Genomic DNA, 19,907 nt, shown 5'->3' with positions numbered 1-19,907 from the left:
CCTTTAAAAAATAAGTTGCTGGGAACTGTTGCAAATATCCATCCCGAAATGCGTTATAAACGATTTCTTAATGTAAGTATGCTACGCCATTACGCATACGCTGGGTTTTTTCAATACCAGGCCCCGTAGCCGAATGGCATTTCTCCGACGCCAAACGAAAGCGATACGCCGCTGGCTCTGTCGCGCCAATACGCAAGCGCGATAGAGATAGATATCTACTAGCGCTTCGTTTCGTGAGCGTTTCGTGAGCGATTGTGCCATTCGGCTAGCCACCCAGTACCCGTAGCCGAATGGCATTTCTGCGACGCGAAACGAAAACGAAACGCCGCGAAAGGTAGACTGGCTCTGTCGTGCCAATACGCAAGGGCGATAGATATCTACGAGCGTTTCGTTTCGTGAGCGTTTGTGCCATTCGGCTACGTACCCAGTTCAACTTAATCTAAAGGTTTATTATATAATATAATATAGATACTAATTATTCCATTGAATGAGTAGAGAACGGATATAGAAAGGCACGTCAGGAACGGATATAGAAAACAGATAAATGGGTGATCCAAAAATTACATTTGTATCATTGGTAGACATATACGTACCTACACATATCTTTCAATTCATTCTCTGGTAAATTGGTAATGCCTAATAAACCCTTATATCGTATTCTTCTTATAAATTTCTGTGACGATAGAACGAGTCACACGGCGGACGCTCAACGCTTTGATAGCGCCATATTAATGGCACTCAATTGTACACTTGGTATAATTTAACTCGAGCCGCTCGTGCGTCTAAGCCTGGAGTCTCCTGTTGATGTACGCTGCATGCATGTGTGTCACACTCTATAATGTTATTGATACAACGTGATATTACAAATCAACCGGAGACCTAAGGCTTATACCCTATTTATATATCCTAGAAACTAAAATAACAGTTCAATCGGTAGGATTAATAGACACGAGCCGCGCTAAGTTTGCATCGACTCGATACTAAAAATAGAAATGGTAGTCTACTACAAATGTCTCTACCTTTTCACCTCATTACGACGTAGTAAAAGTGAAAAAGTGTAATCTCTTTGTAGTCGACCGAATCTAAGTACAGTCAACCAATTGGAACCTTAGGCCACATTAGAACTATGTCACAGTGACATTATAAATCAGATTATAAGAAATCTCTTACAGCTTATCATTTTGACATGGTTGTAGAGCGGCCTAGGGTTCCAATCATGCATATGTACATAGTATCATAGCAGCATCATACTTGGCATACCTATCACTTAGCGCGGTTCGACTGCTGGATCTTCTTGAATTTAGATGGAAGTGGCACAGCTGCCGTTTTAATGTCTAGGATACAAAAACAAGGTGCAACTATACTATAAACCCTCACCGGAGCTTGCCGAAGTCGAAAACGGTCGAAATCTTAACTGGACGAAATACGAGTCGAGTCGAGTCGAGTGAGTGCGGCTACACGCCCGGGCGCCGCAGGGACGACAGCACCTGCGGGGGGGAGGGGTCAAGAGGGAAGGGCTCAAAGGACAACTCGGGGATAGAGAATCGAACCGCTGGCAAGATATCCTTTTATAGAAAAATCACGTAAATAGAAACAGAATAAAGTAAGTTCCTGGTTATAATCCCGGTATGGGCATTTATTTGTGTGATTTCTATGCAAATATTTAAGTTTCAGCATTTATTTATTTTTTAATAATAATAAATGGGCTGACTCTTGGTCACAGACTAGCCAAAGGCAAAGACGTGGCCTACGATGGAGTGAGCTCGCCCAGAAGATGCCTGTTCACCCTTGATTTGAAGGTTGTATAATATTTATTGCTTCGATTTTTAAAATTTACTCTTTCGAAATTGAAATAGAAGACGTATTTTGAACGCTTTCCATTCAAATGCCTCCTCCTAAGGCACTGGCCACCAACAGCTAGTAAGCTATGAGCTCTGCTCTCGTCGATAGAAACGAACAAAAGACAGTCGCTCCCGTGTAAATAAAAGAGAGTGAGCGATTTGCTCGGCGACGAACTAACTCGCCCGCACTATCATCGCGTCTCTTTTATTTACACGGGAGTGAATATCTTTTATTCGTTTTATAGCCGATAGCTCATAGCTTACCGTGAGAACAGTGCCTAAGATATACCGACTGCTTTAAAATAAAATTCTATAAAAGTAACTGCATCATTTGAGTGGTCAGGTCGATCGATCCTCTATTGTTTTTTGAAATAAAAGGGGGGGGGGGGAAGGACTCTGAAGGACTGATAAGGAAGCAGAATTGAGGTAAATTTAATTAGATTTTCGGTGAATTTAAATAGTAAAAGATTAATCAAAAATACGTTGCTCCATTTTGGAAATAGGTACTGGGAGTGCACACTTATATTTATTGATAGATGATTATTTCAATTTTAAGTAGGTATCAGACCATATCAATAAATATTAGTGTATTAGTTAAAATATGGAAGGGAAGGATGGGTGAGAGGCGTACACACAAACATACAAACGACCGCATCCTTATATTACAGTAGGTAACGACACTAGAACAAGCTATACATTAAAAATTTATAGTTAATTGTATAAAATTCGGATAAGGCGATAAGATCAGTATAGTAGAAGTAAATACTGAGCGGACGACCGCGATACCGGGTGGGAATTTTCAGACACAAATGCACCTGTTGGATAAATTATCAATTTTTTGTTACCTATTAACAAAATCTATTCAGAATATATTTAAAAAAAACCGGCCAAGAGCGTGTCGGGCCACGCTCAGTGTAGAGTTCCGTAGTTTTCCGTATTTTTCTCAAAAACTACTGAACCTATCAAGTTCAAAACAATTTTCCTAGAAAGTCTTTATAAAGTTCTACTTTTGTGATTTTTTTTCATATTTTTTAAACATACGGTTCAAAAGTTAGAGGGGGGGGGACGCACTTTTTTTTCCTTTAGGAGCGATTATTTCCGAAAATACTAATATTATCAAAAAAACATTTTAGTAAACCCTTATTCATTTTTAAATACCTATCAAACAATATATCACACGTTGGGGTTGGAATGAAAAAAAATATCAGCCCCCACTTTACATGTACCTTAATAAAACATTTTTTTCCATTTTTTATTTTTGCACTTTGTCGGCGTGATTGAAATACATATTGGTACCAAATTTCAGCTTTCTAGTGCTAACGGTTACTGAGATTATCCGCGGACGGACGGACGGACGGACGGACGGACGAACGGACGGACGGACGGACGGACGGACAGACAGACATGGCGAAACTATAAGGGTTCCTAGTTGACTACGGAACCCTAAAAAGTGCCCGTTTTGTAACGCGTTTGTGAAGTGAAACTTCTAATGCGACTTCCAACTGACAGCGTTATACGTTTAACGCTAACAGCGTTAACGTTTAACGCTCAGTGTTGCCACTTCCAACAGACAGCGTTAAACGTTATCGCTAACAGCGTTAACGTTTAACGCTCAGTGTTGCCACTTCCAACAGACAGCGTTAAACGTTATCGCTAACAGCGTTAACGTTTAACGCTCAGTGTTTCCACTTCCAACAGACCGCGTTAAACGTTTAACGCTAGTGTTGCCAAATTTTGAAAAAAACGCTAGACTGATGACAGGAATATGCCAATTTTTTGAAGTGAAGCTCTTGAACTTGTATTTCATGAGTTTGTTTGTTTTTTCAATAATTTGAGCAATTAGCAATGTAAAATATTTAAAACCGTAAAAAGATGGAAGTAACTAAACGCAAAAACGTGACAGTCACTTGACGGAATGTGTTTAATTAAGGTTATTATGTTACGAAGTTCCACTTCTTCCGCGAGGAGGGACTCCATCACTCCACGCACATTTTTTACATATACGTTTTGTATAAACCGAATCAAAACTGATACCTTGTTAGATCGAAATACTTGGAACATGTTATTGTTTCGAAGCAATAGTTCTGAGGTTTCCATGTCAGTTTTAGTAACCCAACAAAAAATCCCGGAAAGAATAAATGGTGCATTGATTTCTGAAAACTCCGGGTACCCGGCGGGTACACGGGTACACCACTACTCTATAAGAAATATCGTGTCGAAAAGATTATATGCTGTTATCGTGCAGTTAACTGTCTTATCGAACCGTGTACCATTGTTACTGCCCATTCAATATTACTAGGCGTTTAATATGATTATATAAAGGCTACAAGACAACACCGAAACTCTGAAAATACAAGTTTTTATAAGGTTTTATTTGTGACTATTTCAAGGAAAAGATGATATATTGTCGGTTATTACAGTTAGGTCAAGTTAACTCTGCAAGCACTTTCCAGTGACAAACTATATAAATGTCAGCGAAAACCTCAAATTTCTATGAAACCTGGCGTTTTTAGACATTTACATATGTATTTCGTTTGGTCAAATGTAATACATAAACCAGAATAAAGACCTTCGGTCTCAAAGATTGGTCCATTTATTGTTTCTGTATCCAACAGTGTGGTACCTTTTTACCTGAAAAGTCACAATGATCACCCGTTTATACTAAGCGTATATACGGCCGCATAATATTGAGGGGCAGGCACCGCGCGGCGCTCGCTCCGCTAACACCGACTACAGTTTGTACGCCGCCCTACTGGCGACCGCGACTCCGCCGACACCTACTGCAGAAATAAAATACTAAATAACAATACCGACTAAAATATACCGCAACAAAATTATAAAAAAAAAATCTACTCACGTGTCGACTATGATAAAAGTTCTAATGACGTCATATAACTATTAAAAAGTAGGTATGTTTTACTTAAACTAGGAAGAGTTACAATAATGATTTAATGATAGGAGCGTCGGTCGCGGGTCGACGGCAGTTCTCAGTATCTATTTGGATCCAGCCAATATTAAGATACACGGGTATCCTTTAAGGTTACCCGCGTTACACATTAACGGTATAGCATTTCAGCCATCTATTTTAATTTGGAAAAGTAAGAATTTGCAGTAAATGCGTTATTTTACGTATTTATATCGGCTACAGTATGTCGAACGCTTCAAATTATAGTCCCAATTTACGAAGGAAAACCTACACAAGAAAACTGGAGCGTTTTTGCATATTATTTTTAAGGCATAGCTGAGAACTACGTGCACTTGATATCTCGATATAGATTTGATCATAATCCAAACCCGGACCGACGCAATTGAATAGTGATCTAGCTACTACGGGACGCTGCGACCCGCCACACTGGACTTTGAGACTCTTATGTGATAGATAATTCTCCTAATTGATAATATTAGCCAAATTCACATAGCACAAAAATACATTTTAATAGAATCTGGCCAAGATAAGAACTGGCAAAGACTCATAGCTCCACGTCTGCAAGGGTTAAGTAAAAGTCATAATCTCATCGAACTTTGACGTTTAAAATAACATTTGCACCAAACAAGCTGTCGAAATCGTTGCCAACTTACATTAGACAGAACTGAACCAATATATTTTTGTGCTTTTACTTTTGATTTGACAGCTTTTGTACAAACTGGCGTGAAACCACCTATGTCGACGACTGTACATTATAGTAAAAGGCACTGGTCCCACCAAAAGTCCACCGAGTAAGCTATAAGCTATCGGCAATAGAATCAACAAAAGATAGTCCGCTCCCGTGTGAATAAGAGACGCCATGATATGAGTTCGTCGCCAAACTATTCGCTCGCTCTCTCTTTTATTTACACGGGAGCGACTTTCTTTTGTTCATTTCTATCACCGATAGCTAAGTCGCTTTTACCGGGACCAGTGCCTAACGGCTCAGCCACGACATTGGTCTAAGCGCGGCAGCGGGAGCGAGACAGCGATGGGACTTTTCATTCGCACGTATGGCTGCCGCTCACCGCTGACGCGTTTAGACCAATGTCGTGGCTGGGCCGTAAGTCAGCCAGTCTTCCGAAGAAGCTAAGTCTCTGCGCGTTCGTCAGCTTCGGATTCACTTTAAGACCTAATGCACTCGAATGTACAGAATTTCAAGAACTCCCAAAGCTCAGTGTGACTAGTGGCCAAGAGGCCCCGTGTGAAACTCGAGGAGGACGCGCAGAGACATGGAGCCGGTCGCAGCGCCTTACACGTCGACCACCATCTTTTTGTGAATGTCAGTGTTGCCAACCACGGAGCAGAACTCGTCGAAGGAGATCTTGCCGTCCTCGTCGCGGTCCGCGAACAGGATCGTCTTGTCGACGATCTGTTGCAGCTGCGTGTCCTTCAAGTTGTTGCCCACCATCATCTTGAGGACCTGTGGAGGTTATCATCGCTAGTCAATATTTGACATTCTATTTTATTTTCACAATCGGACCCACGTGTTCGTTCGAAGGCCTCATAGTGAGCACAACTGTATCTACAACCCTTTGTAAGATAAGATTGTCCCCAAATATTCATTTATTTACAATAAGAGTGCTAATGGGTGAATCAACTTTTTCTTGCCTGTTATTGCCATGATTACGGTCCCCCGTCGGCCCCGAGTCACGCTGGTTTTATGCAAAATTATGCTACTGAATTATGCAAGCATGCAATTATAGTCCATGTTTGTAGGTGGCAAATTAAGGAAAGGGCTTGTTAAGAGCGCTTTCAAAAAATCTGCTTGCTCGCATTTCGACGCCGGCGGCGCTGGCGTGCGCCTGTGTGCAGACGCACACTATAACCAGAAGCATAACGATTGTAGCCTGCGCATCGATCTAAACTACCTAGATGCACCATCACGGCTTAGAATGTGTCCGCAGCAAATTGTGCTTGAAAATGTTCTAAGCACAATTGGGCGGTCAGTAGCGCTTCATCCGCCGTGTCGGCAACATGCCGAAGTGCTCCGTAAAAAAGTGCAAAAATAACACCTTATATACGTTAAAAAAGGTTGACGTATCGTATTTCCGGTAAGTAATTGTTAATAATTTTATAATGTTATGCATTTGTGGCCAAAATGGCTTCCTAACTTACTAAAAACATTTATTTTCTAGAATAATTAAAGTAAATTCCTTGATTTGGTCTTACGCAGTTTGTCTCTTTCTCTCGCGCTATACTAGTAATGAGCGGACGGCGACAAAAGATAGTTGAAGTGGAACATAGTTAAAAATGGAATGATGGAGTCGCTAATTTATATTTTTTGTAAAAGAAGCCTATTTCATATTAATAATGTATGTATTTATTTATTATTATGGACCAATAAGTCTGAAATAAATGATTTCAATTCAATAACATTAATACATATCTTATAAATTACTTTAATTATAAAAAGAAACAACCCGGGAATAGCAAATTCGTTTTTAAGTAATAAAAAAGGTTTTTATTCCAGATTCCTAAAACAAGACGTTGAAAGGGAAAAATGGCGCAAGATTATAGCTGAGGAGCGGAGAGAAGATTTACCCACACAAAGCTTTGAAAGAAATTACGTAGAATAATAAATTAATGTCATCATTCAATTCTTCTTTGTTTTAATAGCTACTTAATTCATATTCTCCAAGTGCTCCATCCCTCACACACCACATACAATCCCTCAACTGTTTAATACCTTAAATAATTATCGTAGATAGTATATATTGCTGAAAGAAGACTTTATTTTATTTTCAAAACTTAGAAACTTTGAAAACCGGTCTGGCGCAGTCGGTAGTGACCCTGCCTGCTACACCGCGGTCCCGGGTTCGAATCCCGGTAAGGGCATTTGTTTGTGTGATGAGCACAGATATTTGTTTCCGAGTCATGGATGTTTTCTATGTATGTAAGTATTTATATATTGTATATATCGTGATGAAAAATGGCATTTACAGATTTTGGAAAATTTTTCATTTTTCATAAATTTGAAATTGATGGATGGTCCCCTTAGACTATTTTCATGTAGGACTACGGGATCTCATACCGGCCTTACTGACCCGCTATCAAAATACACCCCCTGTATAAGTCCTCATAGTAAAAATTAAAAAAATAATAATGCACTTTTACTAAGTTTTGAAAATAAAATGAAGTCTTCTTTCAACAAAATATGCTATCTTCGATATTTAAGGTACTTTCCCTCCATATAACATCGCCGTGGGACACCCTGTATATACCTCAGTTGACTCTATTTAATAATGCAAACATTGCAAAACGTGGAGGTATTGATCAGTTGCAATTGTCCCCCAGTCCAAATTGTCCCGCCGTACCTTATATATTTTTTTGTTTGAGATAATATCAATAAAAATATCATACAGTAAAAACTAATTTTTTTCGCTTCAAATACGCAACATCTCGAAAAATGTTATACCAAACGTTTTGTTCCTTAAGAAATTTTGTATCTAATAGGATTTTTTAAAACAGTTTTTCGCACAAATACCGCAAATGTCCTCATTCTCGCCTTTCATCTCATAGCGCGACTCCCATGATGCCTCTGTCCATCCTCGTTCCCAATGTAAAAATGGCGTTTAGATTGTTGCAGCGCGAACGAAATTAAACTTATGTTGGTTGCAATAAGACGTAGATTTGTTTAAAAATATGCACACCTGCGATCTGCGGTAATAAAATTTTATGGCTTTCACGATGATCACATTCATTAATGTCATAACCGCCAATTGCTTGCATTTGAAATTGAACTTTAAGTACTAAGAAATAACGTTGTTTTTGTAAAAAAATGAAAGTAGTTTTTACTACATTGCGAAGTTTTCGTTTGTCAACTAGACGCACACATTTGCAACTAAGCGATCGGACACTTTTGAGTGTCGAATTTGCAGGTGATAGTGTATCTAGAGAAGTTTAAATCGATGAGCCTGCGGTACAGACATAGCGTGCGATCCTCTTCGAACAAACCTTACGTGCGACTAGAGCGAAAGGGATAGCATTCATGGTCGGTACCGCCACGCCGTCAGTGGCGTTGCGGACTAACCATTATTGATACTTGCGTAAAAACACCACCATATATATTACATATTTGCATACATGATTTCGTGCATAAATACTTGACCTTTTAGTTTAATTATTAAACTTATCACAGTTTTTATTAAAACGTGTGTAGCCTTGGAAGAAATAAATTAAAAAACTTTTATAATATAATAAATTGTGTATATAATATTGTCTTCTGTCACCGCGATAGTTACTCATGAAATAAATTTATGGAATCAGATTATATCGCGTATAATGAATATAATCCGTTTTCTTAGTTTTATTTTATTTTGTATATGATATGTTTTCTAGGTTCTTTTCGGTAAAGGAAAACATCGTGAGGAAACCGGACTTATTCCAATAAGGTCTAGTTTACCCTTTGGGTTGAAAGGTCAGATGGCAGTCGCTTTCGTAAAAACTAGTGCCTACGCCAAATCTTGGGATTAGTTGTCAAAGTGGACCGCAGGCTCCCATGAGCCGTGGCAAATGCCGGGATAACGCAAGGAAGATGATGATGTTTTCTAGGTACATATACAGAGTGGGGCCTGTAACAAAGGCGAAGAATTGAACTCTAGGCTATTCTCCTTAAGCCGTTTTCACACTATCCGATCCGATATCGGATGTCGGAAGCATTTCAATAGAAAAAATCCAAGATGGCGCCTGTAATGGCCCGACATCCGATAATATGATATGATATGATATGTCATCATATGATATCGGTCCGACATCCGATATCGGATCGGATAATGTGAAAACGCACTTATACTGATCAACATTTGTTCGGCGACTTTTAAAAATAACTTGTATTTTGATTTTTATCACCCTTGAAAGTTTTTTCTAAGAGGTAATGTATTGCGAATTCTGTTAAGTCTAAAGTGTGACAGACAACGTCAATGACAACAATAATGGCGTACATTGAAGCTAATATTTATTTTGTATGAAAAATTAAAAATTTAAAGACTTCATAATTTTTAAAAGTCACTGAATAAATGTTGATCAGTATAAGGAGAATAGCCTACAGTTCAATTCTTCGCCTTTGTTACAGGCCCCACTCTATATATAATGGAACTAAGATCGGTTTTCTTTAATTTTAAGTAGTTTTTTTTTATATTTAAAATGTAAGAGTTTTGACTTTTGAATGATTCACGGTTATTTTCATTAGACTTATATTCACGGTCTATATCCCGGTCAATATAAGTTTAATATTTAAAATGTGTTTTTAGGGTTTCGTAGTCAACTAGGAACCCTTATAGTTTCGCCATGTCTGTCTGTCTGTCCCTCCGTCCGTCCGTCCGTCCGCGGATAATCTCAGTGACCGTTAGAACTAGAGAGCTGAAATTTGGTACCAATACTCGTATGTATATCAGTCACGCCGACAAAGTGCAAAAATAAAAAGTGGAAAAAATGTTTTATTAGGGTACCCCCCTACACGTACCTAAAGTAGTAAATTACTGAAATCGTTTTTTGATAATATTAATATTTTCGGGAATAATCGCTCCTAAAGAAAAAAAAAGTGTGTCCCCCCCCCCCCCACTCTAACTTTTTAACCATATATTTAAAAAATATTTAAAAATCACAAAAGTAGAACTTTATAAACTTTCTAGGAAAACTGTTTTGAACTTGATAGGTTCTGTAGTTTTTGAAAAATATGGAAAACTACGGAAGAGCCGAGCGGCTATTTACCAACGCGGCTTTAAAAACCGGCCGAGAGCGTGTCGGGCCACGCTCAGTGTAGGCACTGAGCGTGACCCGACACGCTCTCGGCCGGTTTTTAAATATTATGTTGTTTTAATTGCATGGAGCACAGGAAGGTCCACATCTATGTATTGGTTTTTTGTAAGGAAATACAACTCTACGCTACGCCTACCTTCTTTAGTTGACTGTTGACACACTGAGACAGTGGATGCGCCAGAGTATAAAAGAGTGATTACCATCTCTTGGCAAAGATCTTGTTGAGACGAATCAAACGAACCCAAACACGAAGTGGTTTTAAGACCTGGTCGTGGAATACTCTTGACTACCTTCCAGCTTCATCATCAGATCCTGGGTACCATCTCTTGTCAAAGATCTTGTTGAGACGAGCCAAACGAGCCCAAACACGGAGTGGTTTCAAGACCTGGTTGATGAATTCTCTTGACTACCTTCCAGCTTCATCATCAGATCCTGGGTACCATCACCTCTTGTCAAAGATCTTGTTGAGGCAAATCAAACGAGCCCAAACACGAAATAGTTTCAAGACCTGGTTGATGAGAACTCATGACTACCTTCCGGCTTCATCATCAGATCCTGGGTACCATCACCTCTTGTCAAAGATCTTGTTGAGGCGAATCAAACGAGCCCAAACACGAAATGGTTTCAATACCTGGTTGATGAGAACTCATGACTACCATCTGACTTCATCATCAGATCCTGAGTACCATCTATTGTCAAAGATTTTGTTGAGACGAGTCAGTAACCTCAAATGATATTCAATAATAAATAATACTTACTAAAAATATTAGTCAAGTTAATTAGTTAGTTACCAAAGTCGTCAACCCAAGGATCAAAGTTTTCGGTCGCAGTATACATGCAACAGTACAGCCAAATACGCACACAAGTGCGGTTTTGGACACGGCGGGTGCCGCACACAATGACAAAATAACTTCGCGATCGTCGAGCCGCGTGCGGAGCGGACTAACATACGTCCTGCCTCTACAAGCTCTGCCGCGGTACTGACATCGCAAGCGCGCGTAACCGGTAATAAGGAGGCATTTTTAAAAAATCGTCAAAAATATTAAATTGCAATTAATAGAATACTTTTGCATAAAATCTGTTTGAGTAAGCGTTGCAGATTATTTTTATATTAAAACTACTTCAAAAACACGTAAGTTTTCGAAGAAATTGACACTTATTCTGAGGTGATTTCTGAAACAAATTGGATTCATCATATCCTCATTTACTCTATTCTAAAGCCTTATAACAAAGATGTAGTCTCAGATGATTGTAGTACAGGATATACATAATACAAATTTACCACTTGAAGCATTCAAAACTATCCAAATTTTACAAATTAGACGGACTAAGTCAGCACTTTTCGCGGGTTTTCCTAAACATGCACCAGAAAAAAAATCATAATTAATTAAGTGAGTTAGTTTTTAAAAATCCAGTCTCACAACATGTAAGTTAAGAAGATGTCCTAATCGAATCCTGAACTTAATAAGTCTTTTAGATGACGGAAAGTGTAGCATTTTGCCGACTAAAACTATCAATTTTACATTATTACGACGTTTTCGTTGAATGCCCTCTTAACACCAGAAAAATGCATGTTTGCATAGTTTAAGTAGGATCATTTTGCATAAAACCTGCGTGACTCCTGGGGACCGTAACCATGGCAATAACAGGCAAGAAAAACTTGATTCACCTTAATAACCATATACCTAATATATGTAAGTTAGTGGAGGAGTCAATTAGTTTTTGAAACAAATTCAAAAAGTCCAAATTTCGTGAAGTAATAAATGGATGACACGCATCGTATAAAAAAAATATCCTCGCATAACATACAACTATGTACTTCATGCGGAGTAAAGACAACATATTTGCATAATTGCTCACTCATTGTCCTCTGGTAGCGTTAAATCGTGCGAGGCCGAGTACGTGAGTCGCTATTGTTTTAGCGCTATACCTCTCTGTAGTTACGGTAGCGCAAGCTGCTAGTACCTACAGTCAGTCACTTCAGTCAGTCACCATAAGCGGCTAAGGTTAAAAATATATCTGAAGACGCCTCTATATTGTCACCTCTATAATGTTAGCCGCTCCGATACAAAAGCGAAACACACAGCTATGACAAGTGTCGTACCTATCTAGCTACTATTGAAACCTAAATGGACGCACCTACTATGGAAAGTTAGAAAAGAAAATATAATAACTAAAAGGCACCATCCGTGTAGGTAGATGCTGAAAACGAAGAGCACTAGCGCAGTTTATGCAACTTGACAGTACCGCGATAATCCCTGGATTATCTACATAAAGTATCAAGAATATTGAAATTGCACAAAAGATCCCGATGGGTCGAAGTGTATCCGGAAGGGCCCCCGCAGATTTTTTTTATCTCTTTTTACCATCGGCTATGTCTAGCCATAATCAGATTTTTTGTTTATATATTAGATTTAAGATGATAAGATTAAGATCAAGGATACTGAACTGTGAAACACCTGGATGAAAGATCATCTTAAGCAAATGTCGAGGATAAAGATTTACCTGGAACAGCTCTCCGTTGGAGATGAACCCGTCATTGTCCATATCGTAGATGCGGAACGCGAAGCGAAGCTTGGACAGCTTGTCTCCCTTCACGCTGAACTGGGACACACCTTGGATGAACTCCTTGAAGTCCACCTGGAAACACATGTGTTTTTTTTTTTACTAAAGCCTGGCCAGAAATATATTACTACCTACGCGCCGTGTTCAAAAACGACGGGGTGTTATAAGTTTGACGTGTCTGTCTGTCTGTCTGTCTGTCTGTCTCATCATCCTCCTTGCGTTATCCCGGCATTTGCCACGGCTTATGGGAGCCTGGGGTCCGCTTTGACAACTAATCCCAAGATTTGGAGTAGGCACTAGTTTTACGAAAGCGACTGCCATCTGACCTTCCAACCCGAAGGGTAACTAGACCTTATTGGAATTAGTCCGGTTTCCTCACGATGTCTTCCTTCACCGAAAAGCGACTGGCAAATATCAAATGACATTTCGCAGTTTTCGCACATAAGTTCCGAAAAACTCATTGGTGCGAGCCTGGATTCGAATCGAACCCGCGACCTCCGGAACGAAAGTCGCACGCACTTACCGCTAGGCTACCAGCGCTTCAAAGTTTGTCTGTCTGTGTGCTGTGTGTGTGTCTGTCTGTGGCATCGTAGCTCCCGAGTGGATGAACCTATTTAGATTTAGTTTTTTTTGTCTGAAATCTGAGTTACCTTCATACTATTCTGAACTGTCACCGCATACATCAGAATAACCGCACCCTCTTGACAATAGTCATATATTTCTGGTCGACCGGCGCAGCCGAATGGCAATCGTCGACGACAGACGCCGACAGAAATGCAGTCTAGTTCTGCCGCGCCAATACGCAAGAGCGATAGAGACAGATAGCTACGAAACAGATATTACCACGTGAGCGTTTATGCACGCACACTAGCTTTAAAAAGCAAAATATTTATAGGGGGTAATTTTGTTTTAAGTGCCACCTCACCCTGTCCTGATAGGGTGCTTCCGGCTTTCTTCTCATCACATTGATATGTGTCCCCCACCACATGGAAAGATTATTTTGCATTGCAAAGAATTTAATGTTTTCACAAAACAAAAAAGATGGTTGAGATTAATCTAGATGACCCTCAGCTAAGTGGATAGACCCCACCCCCAAGGTTCAAATATTATTTCAAACGTCAATCCTGTATAGCTTTTAACTTTCTCTGCACATGCACACTGTCAGAATCCCAGCCAGTGCCACAGCATATTTCGGTACGACTATTTTAATTTTACTGCCCATTTATGTTCCTTGTATAGAGTCGTTACCCGTGTGAAGGCCAAGATCATCAACTCGCACTTCCTGTTCGAAAACCGATTTTATGTCTAAAGCACCTTATCGCGACCTTCGCATTCGCACGTTTTTGTGCAAGAAACTCGTCTCAAAGGATTCATATCATACGAACGTCTCAATGCTTTTGAACTTAACACTTTCGAAACCGGGCTTACGATGCCCGATTTTCGCTAAACAAACCCATTCATCGGCTAACGAGTCATCGGGTTCTTGACAAAAATATAGATGTATTTTTGAAACATTCATAACAGTCATTTGACAAAAATATAGAGTATTAATATCGGCCTGACAGCGCCGCAGCAAATAGGTACCTAATACAGTCTCATTCAATTGTATACCCTATAATCATAAAATAACAATTAAGTACCTACTTACACTACTATATGGAGAATACAAAAGCCGTTACGGTGGATTATCGCGTACATAGTAGAGCGATAAGGTGCGCGCGCGCCGCCGGTGACGTCACGTTTGTTTATCAACAAATAACGCGAGGCCGTAACTTGAACTGACTTTTGTGTTTTTATAAAGTTGCATTGTTCGGTTTAAATTTGTTATTGGTACGTATCGAATGAATGCAATTATTGAGCGTAGGTAAGGTTATAAAAATGGCTCCTCTATTTTGAAAAAAAAACTTCACGGTAGGAAGGTACCTATCGTCTCATTGCAGTCGTGTTTTATTCGATGATAATCAATTGAAATACTTTTTTACTAAGAATCGTTACGATTTCGGGTTATCTGTCCATGTACTCGTACCAATTTGTTTGCGGACTGTCTCTAGTAATCAGTAATATTTAAACAGTTGAATCCTCAGTCTGTAATATGCCTAACAAAAAATACATTCATACTACACAAACGATTACCTATAAATTTCATATCAAATTAACAACAAAGGTGAAAAACGTAATCCTTCGTGTTATTAACTTATTAATATCAAGCACGAATATGAATTTCGTGTTGTTCGGACGTTTTCCTGTAGAACGTGCCACCCTCGATGTCAGATAACAATGTAACAGCCAAGACCATGACTCATTATTCCTAGCACAATTAATTGTTCGAAACCGTTTAAATACTGATGCAAATTTTACCCACCCACTGACTTTTAGTTACCTAATATATTGTCAATCGCAGATATATTATATCGGACCGGCCGAGATACTCAGAAGTAACTGGACACACGTACGCTAATACTGGGACAATAAAGGCGTGTTCATATTTTATGAGCACCGGTCCAATATATCAGATAGCGACTGCATGTAAAATAGTGGCTCCTTGTGCTTAGTGTAGACTAAGCGCTCGTATTTAATTCTCTGCGTAGATTAAGTTCAAAACAACTGTGTAATTATCGTTATTGTCGGCTTGGCTGCCGATGCCGCCCACAAAATTAATACATATATCTTAACGCAGTTGTTAATCACTTTACAAGACAATAGAGGTCATAGAAAACATCTTATGAATGTGAAATGTGGGTAAATAAATACCTATACCGCACATTAAAATTGATGGCATATGATATTGCAGTTTATGGGCATTTTCAGAATTTGGGATCCCCCAATTTTAGCGTAAGCTGTTAACAAAAATTAACTCACTGTCCGTTTTGTGACGATAATTTTAAGCATGAAATTTCAATAAAAATATTGTTGTTGTGTTAATTACATAAACTTTAAGCGATAATCTGCATTCATAATGTGAATAAAATAAATTTTTAGACAGATTTTATGCTTAATTGTCGTCACAAAAATAACACTGACAGCGAGTTAATTTTTGTTAACAACTTACGCTTATTGGGGGGACCCAAATTCTGAAAATGTATGATACATAACACCAGAAGAACACCTCTGACCCACGCCGAGAGGCATCATGTCGAGCGATTTCGAAATTAATTGTGACCCCTAAAAAAGATCAGGATCATCCAGAACCTTCAATGGTCACCCCGTAACATGATATTTCATGCAAGGCTTGTTTGTGTTACGTACCTCTCCATTGCCGTCGGCGTCGAAGATGTCAATAACGCGCTGCACCAGCGGGTTTTGCTGCAGCTCCGGCAGAGACATGAACTCATCGATGGACAGGGCGCCAGAGTTGTCCAAGTCGAGCTTGCGGAAACGCTTGCCCAGCCGCCGGATCTCGTCGGCGTCGACTAAAACATCAACACTTGCAAATCGTATCCGTAGTAACGCACGCACCAGGGTTTAGGTAAACCGGTAGCTCCCTTCAGGAGTTTGAGGTAAGTTACTGGTTTGCCTAAGAATTTGACTGTTTAAGCTCACACAGCTAAGTATGCTGAGTTTTAGTGATGTGTTTACTAATCGTATCGCCCTAAACCATTCTAATAAGCGTGTCACACAAACACGTTTCGTCATCGTTGTTGTATCAGTGGCGCGGCGTCTTTTAGACCTCTTATACTTAAGCAATCAACTATGCCAGGATCGGCAGGTGAATCTGAGATCTGAGAGAACTGGTGAACTGAAGACATTCACAGATGACGATTTTTCCTTTTCCAATTAAAAGTTTTTGTAAATATCTGAAGGAATATGGCCCGAGTCGGCCCAACATTGAATATCTTGAGCCTGAAAGCAAACCAGCTCAGGGTTTGCTTTCTAAATTTAATAAATCGACATCGCATCACTAAAACTTATGGAAGATATTCTTAATTCATCTATTTCCATTTTTACTCTCGCAATAAAGACAACGAAGTATAAACTTTGATTTAAGACTCCTAGATGCTTTAGAATAAACTCTTGTTTAACCCTGGTGTGTGTCATGCGTCTAAATGGCGTTTGGTTGCGGGGACAACAGCCGATCAGAGTGATCAGACCAAACACGCCGCTCCTCCATTTCTGTCCTACGAGCTTGGAGCCTATGCGCCCGACAGAGACAGGGAGCAATATTCCGTGCAGTTTACCTTTCTTTGTTTATATCAGCTTTCTTGGCAATAGACGAATTCGGAGGCACGTATATGCCATGTTCATGGACTTTGGACGTAAATATAAACTAAGATGAAAGCGCAGGGTTAGTGCTTCCCGTGGGAATGTCATGTCTGAATTAAAATACATTTTTGTGAACATATTCCTACATTCTTAAGTGAAATTAACCTTTTGACCGCCAAACGACCAACACTAGTGATGAATCATTCCTGAACTGGCCATGAATTAACAATTAGACCTGCTATTGATACATTACAGAAGAAGCTGCTTTAACATAAAAGCCGAGTCAGTAGGTTAACTATGAGAATACAATTGTGAACTGTGACTGCTTTATGGGAAGACGGTTTGAAGATTCTGGAGCTCAAAGGATTATTTAAATCTCATTCAAGGTGATGAAAGTCTGTCCAAGTCTATAAAACTTTTCGACCCACTCTACGTGACTAAACGTCTAAGTCCATGAACAGGATCAAACTCTAAACTTTTTATATTGGCAAGTTGCTCTGAAAGTAAAAGTATGAGCTTGTCCAGGTCCTGTCTGCTGCCGCCCCAGCAGCTTATCGCCCACTCATGTCGCTAGAACAGCGTCTATTCTAACAGAACACTCGCGTGCTCGCTCTTGCTTTGCGTGCTTTCTCTTTCGCTACACCAACTATGAAGAAAAACTATTAATTATGTAAAGTGAGCACAACAACGATTCAAAACGTTAATCTATTCATGCAAAACGAAAGAGAAAGGAGCATCTCTCGAGCGTTTGTTGAACGCGATATATACACAGTATATACACAAATCATACAAAATGTCAGTCTATTACTATTAACATAAAAAGCCATCTAGAACGATACATTACATCCGAGTGCAGAAAGCGGCACGTTACTAACTCGAGGCCGCGGCGGCGGCAGTATCCTTGAAATAGAACTCTAGTGCTCTCCACAGAACTATTTCACGTTGACGATCAATCAAATATTTCCTAATATTAACAGTTATTTGGAATGTTCCTTCGACATAGTTACATGGCGGACCGGCCAAGGTCCTTGAATTCGTGGACAAGATGCAAACGGCGGTCGTCGCAGCGAAAAATGCTCGTTCATAGTATTTGGTCGAGCGCAACGTATGAGCCTAATTTGCCGCAACGCGCCGCGCAACGCTTGCGTCTAGTCTACGGCCTGACAGTATATGCGAAGGCCCGCGCCGCCGCGGCCGCTCTCGCATACATTCCTCGCCCCTGAGTGGCAGTAATGTCTCTAACAGATTGCAACAAACATTCAGAATGTAAACTACACACGCCGGACTATCGCGGGTTGCACTATCCAACAACTAGTTCATGTATGTTCATCCAGAACAATTTTTGTATAACGCGTAACATCAGGATGGAGGAATTATGCACGGAAATGTTCCTTAAGTTGTTCTAGAATAGAGTAGAAACATGTATGCGGTCCGAAGGTGAGGCACAGACTGACAGCACAGAAGATGCGCAGGTGTGAGTGGCTGGTGTAGAAAGAGTTTGGGAGGTAACAGTCAGCAGAGAGTACACTCCTGCCTAACTTCTGTATGTTAACTGCAAGTTTGCTCATGATTACTTAGGGAGACATCCCACTGGTAACATTTTACTGATGAAATATATTAGCTGTTAACAGTGCTCGGCCACTTTAGCCCATAGCACTCAGCTTAATGTGCATGTATTTCTAGAACATAATGAGGCTAGATGTTTGATTAGATTGAAAAATTGTTCTGGACGCGAGTGACGTGACGTGCGAGATGCAACATGAGGGACACCTCCGTGTCACTACACACTCACAGTTCTCCACCTTAAAATCAATGCAGTTAACACGCGCTGAAAACAAACCTCCGATTAAGCTTAACCTACATGGGACAATCTGTAACACTCTCAACAAGTTTAGTCGGAAGGGCGGGTCAGTAGGGAAGCAAACAGAACAAATTAGAAACACAGAAAGCAACTCATGGGAATCTTCAATTTCATTATTAGATTTATTTGATCTTATTAGATTTTTAACCAACAATTAAAAGGTACGTATAGAAAGAGACGGACTGGAAGAGACAAGGAGAGAAGTTAGACAAGGTAGTTACTTACAATTGGAACAGAGCTCCATGGGAATTGAGTTTTCATTGCCCTGAAAATGAAATTTGTCAGTTTACTAAAATAGGTGCAGAACTCTTGTTTTTTTTTAGCACGTATGTAGTGATAATGACTACACAAATGTGGGTAATATTGAATTAAGAATGATTATGCAGAATATGATCGTAATTAGATCTTCAGTTAGGTCGGATAGGAATTCGAGTGCCGCGGGCAACAAGCAGCGCCGGTCCGCCGTTCACTCCGCAGCGAGACAACACCTTGGCCAAAACAGCACCAGCGGAGTTAAATTTAGCCCGCCCGCCATATAATACACACTTACCATTATGACTTTTTAGTAAATCACTTGCAAGCAAAGAAGAATAACTGCGGTGCAGTCGAACACTGTGCTTTTATCACAAATTATGTTAAATCGCAAAAACCCTTACTACACCATCGATCTAAACTTTCTTTTAGAAATTGCGAAATTATGTTGCCAAACTTCAAA

The 19,907-nt window shown here is 39.7% G+C and overlaps 1 protein-coding gene across 2 annotated transcripts; it reads right to left on the bottom strand.

Moving 5' to 3' along the window:
- Positions 1–3,477: 3,477 nt before the first annotated feature.
- LOC125235199 (calcineurin subunit B type 2) lies at positions 3,478–19,880 on the bottom strand. 2 transcript variants are annotated; one of them, XM_048141674.1, is made up of 6 exons: positions 19,743–19,880; positions 19,418–19,457; positions 19,124–19,159; positions 16,378–16,541; positions 13,072–13,206; positions 3,478–6,229 (listed from the first exon to the last, which is right to left on the bottom strand). In XM_048141674.1, the coding sequence occupies exons 1-6, from the start codon at positions 19,743–19,745 to the stop codon at positions 6,059–6,061; spliced, it is 549 nt and encodes a 182-aa protein (XP_047997631.1). In that variant the 5' UTR covers positions 19,746–19,880; the 3' UTR covers positions 3,478–6,058. The 2 variants fall into 2 exon arrangements, with proteins under 2 accessions (XP_047997631.1, XP_047997632.1); XM_048141675.1 differs by lacking the exon at positions 19,124–19,159 and having other exon boundaries at positions 3,479–6,229.
- Positions 19,881–19,907: the final 27 nt, after the last annotated feature.

The sequence above is a fragment of the Leguminivora glycinivorella genome, chromosome 17 (assembly GCF_023078275.1).
Source record: "Leguminivora glycinivorella isolate SPB_JAAS2020 chromosome 17, LegGlyc_1.1, whole genome shotgun sequence".
Taxonomy (NCBI): Eukaryota; Metazoa; Arthropoda; class Insecta; order Lepidoptera; family Tortricidae; genus Leguminivora; species Leguminivora glycinivorella.
This window is presented reverse-complemented; position numbering and strand designations above follow the sequence as displayed.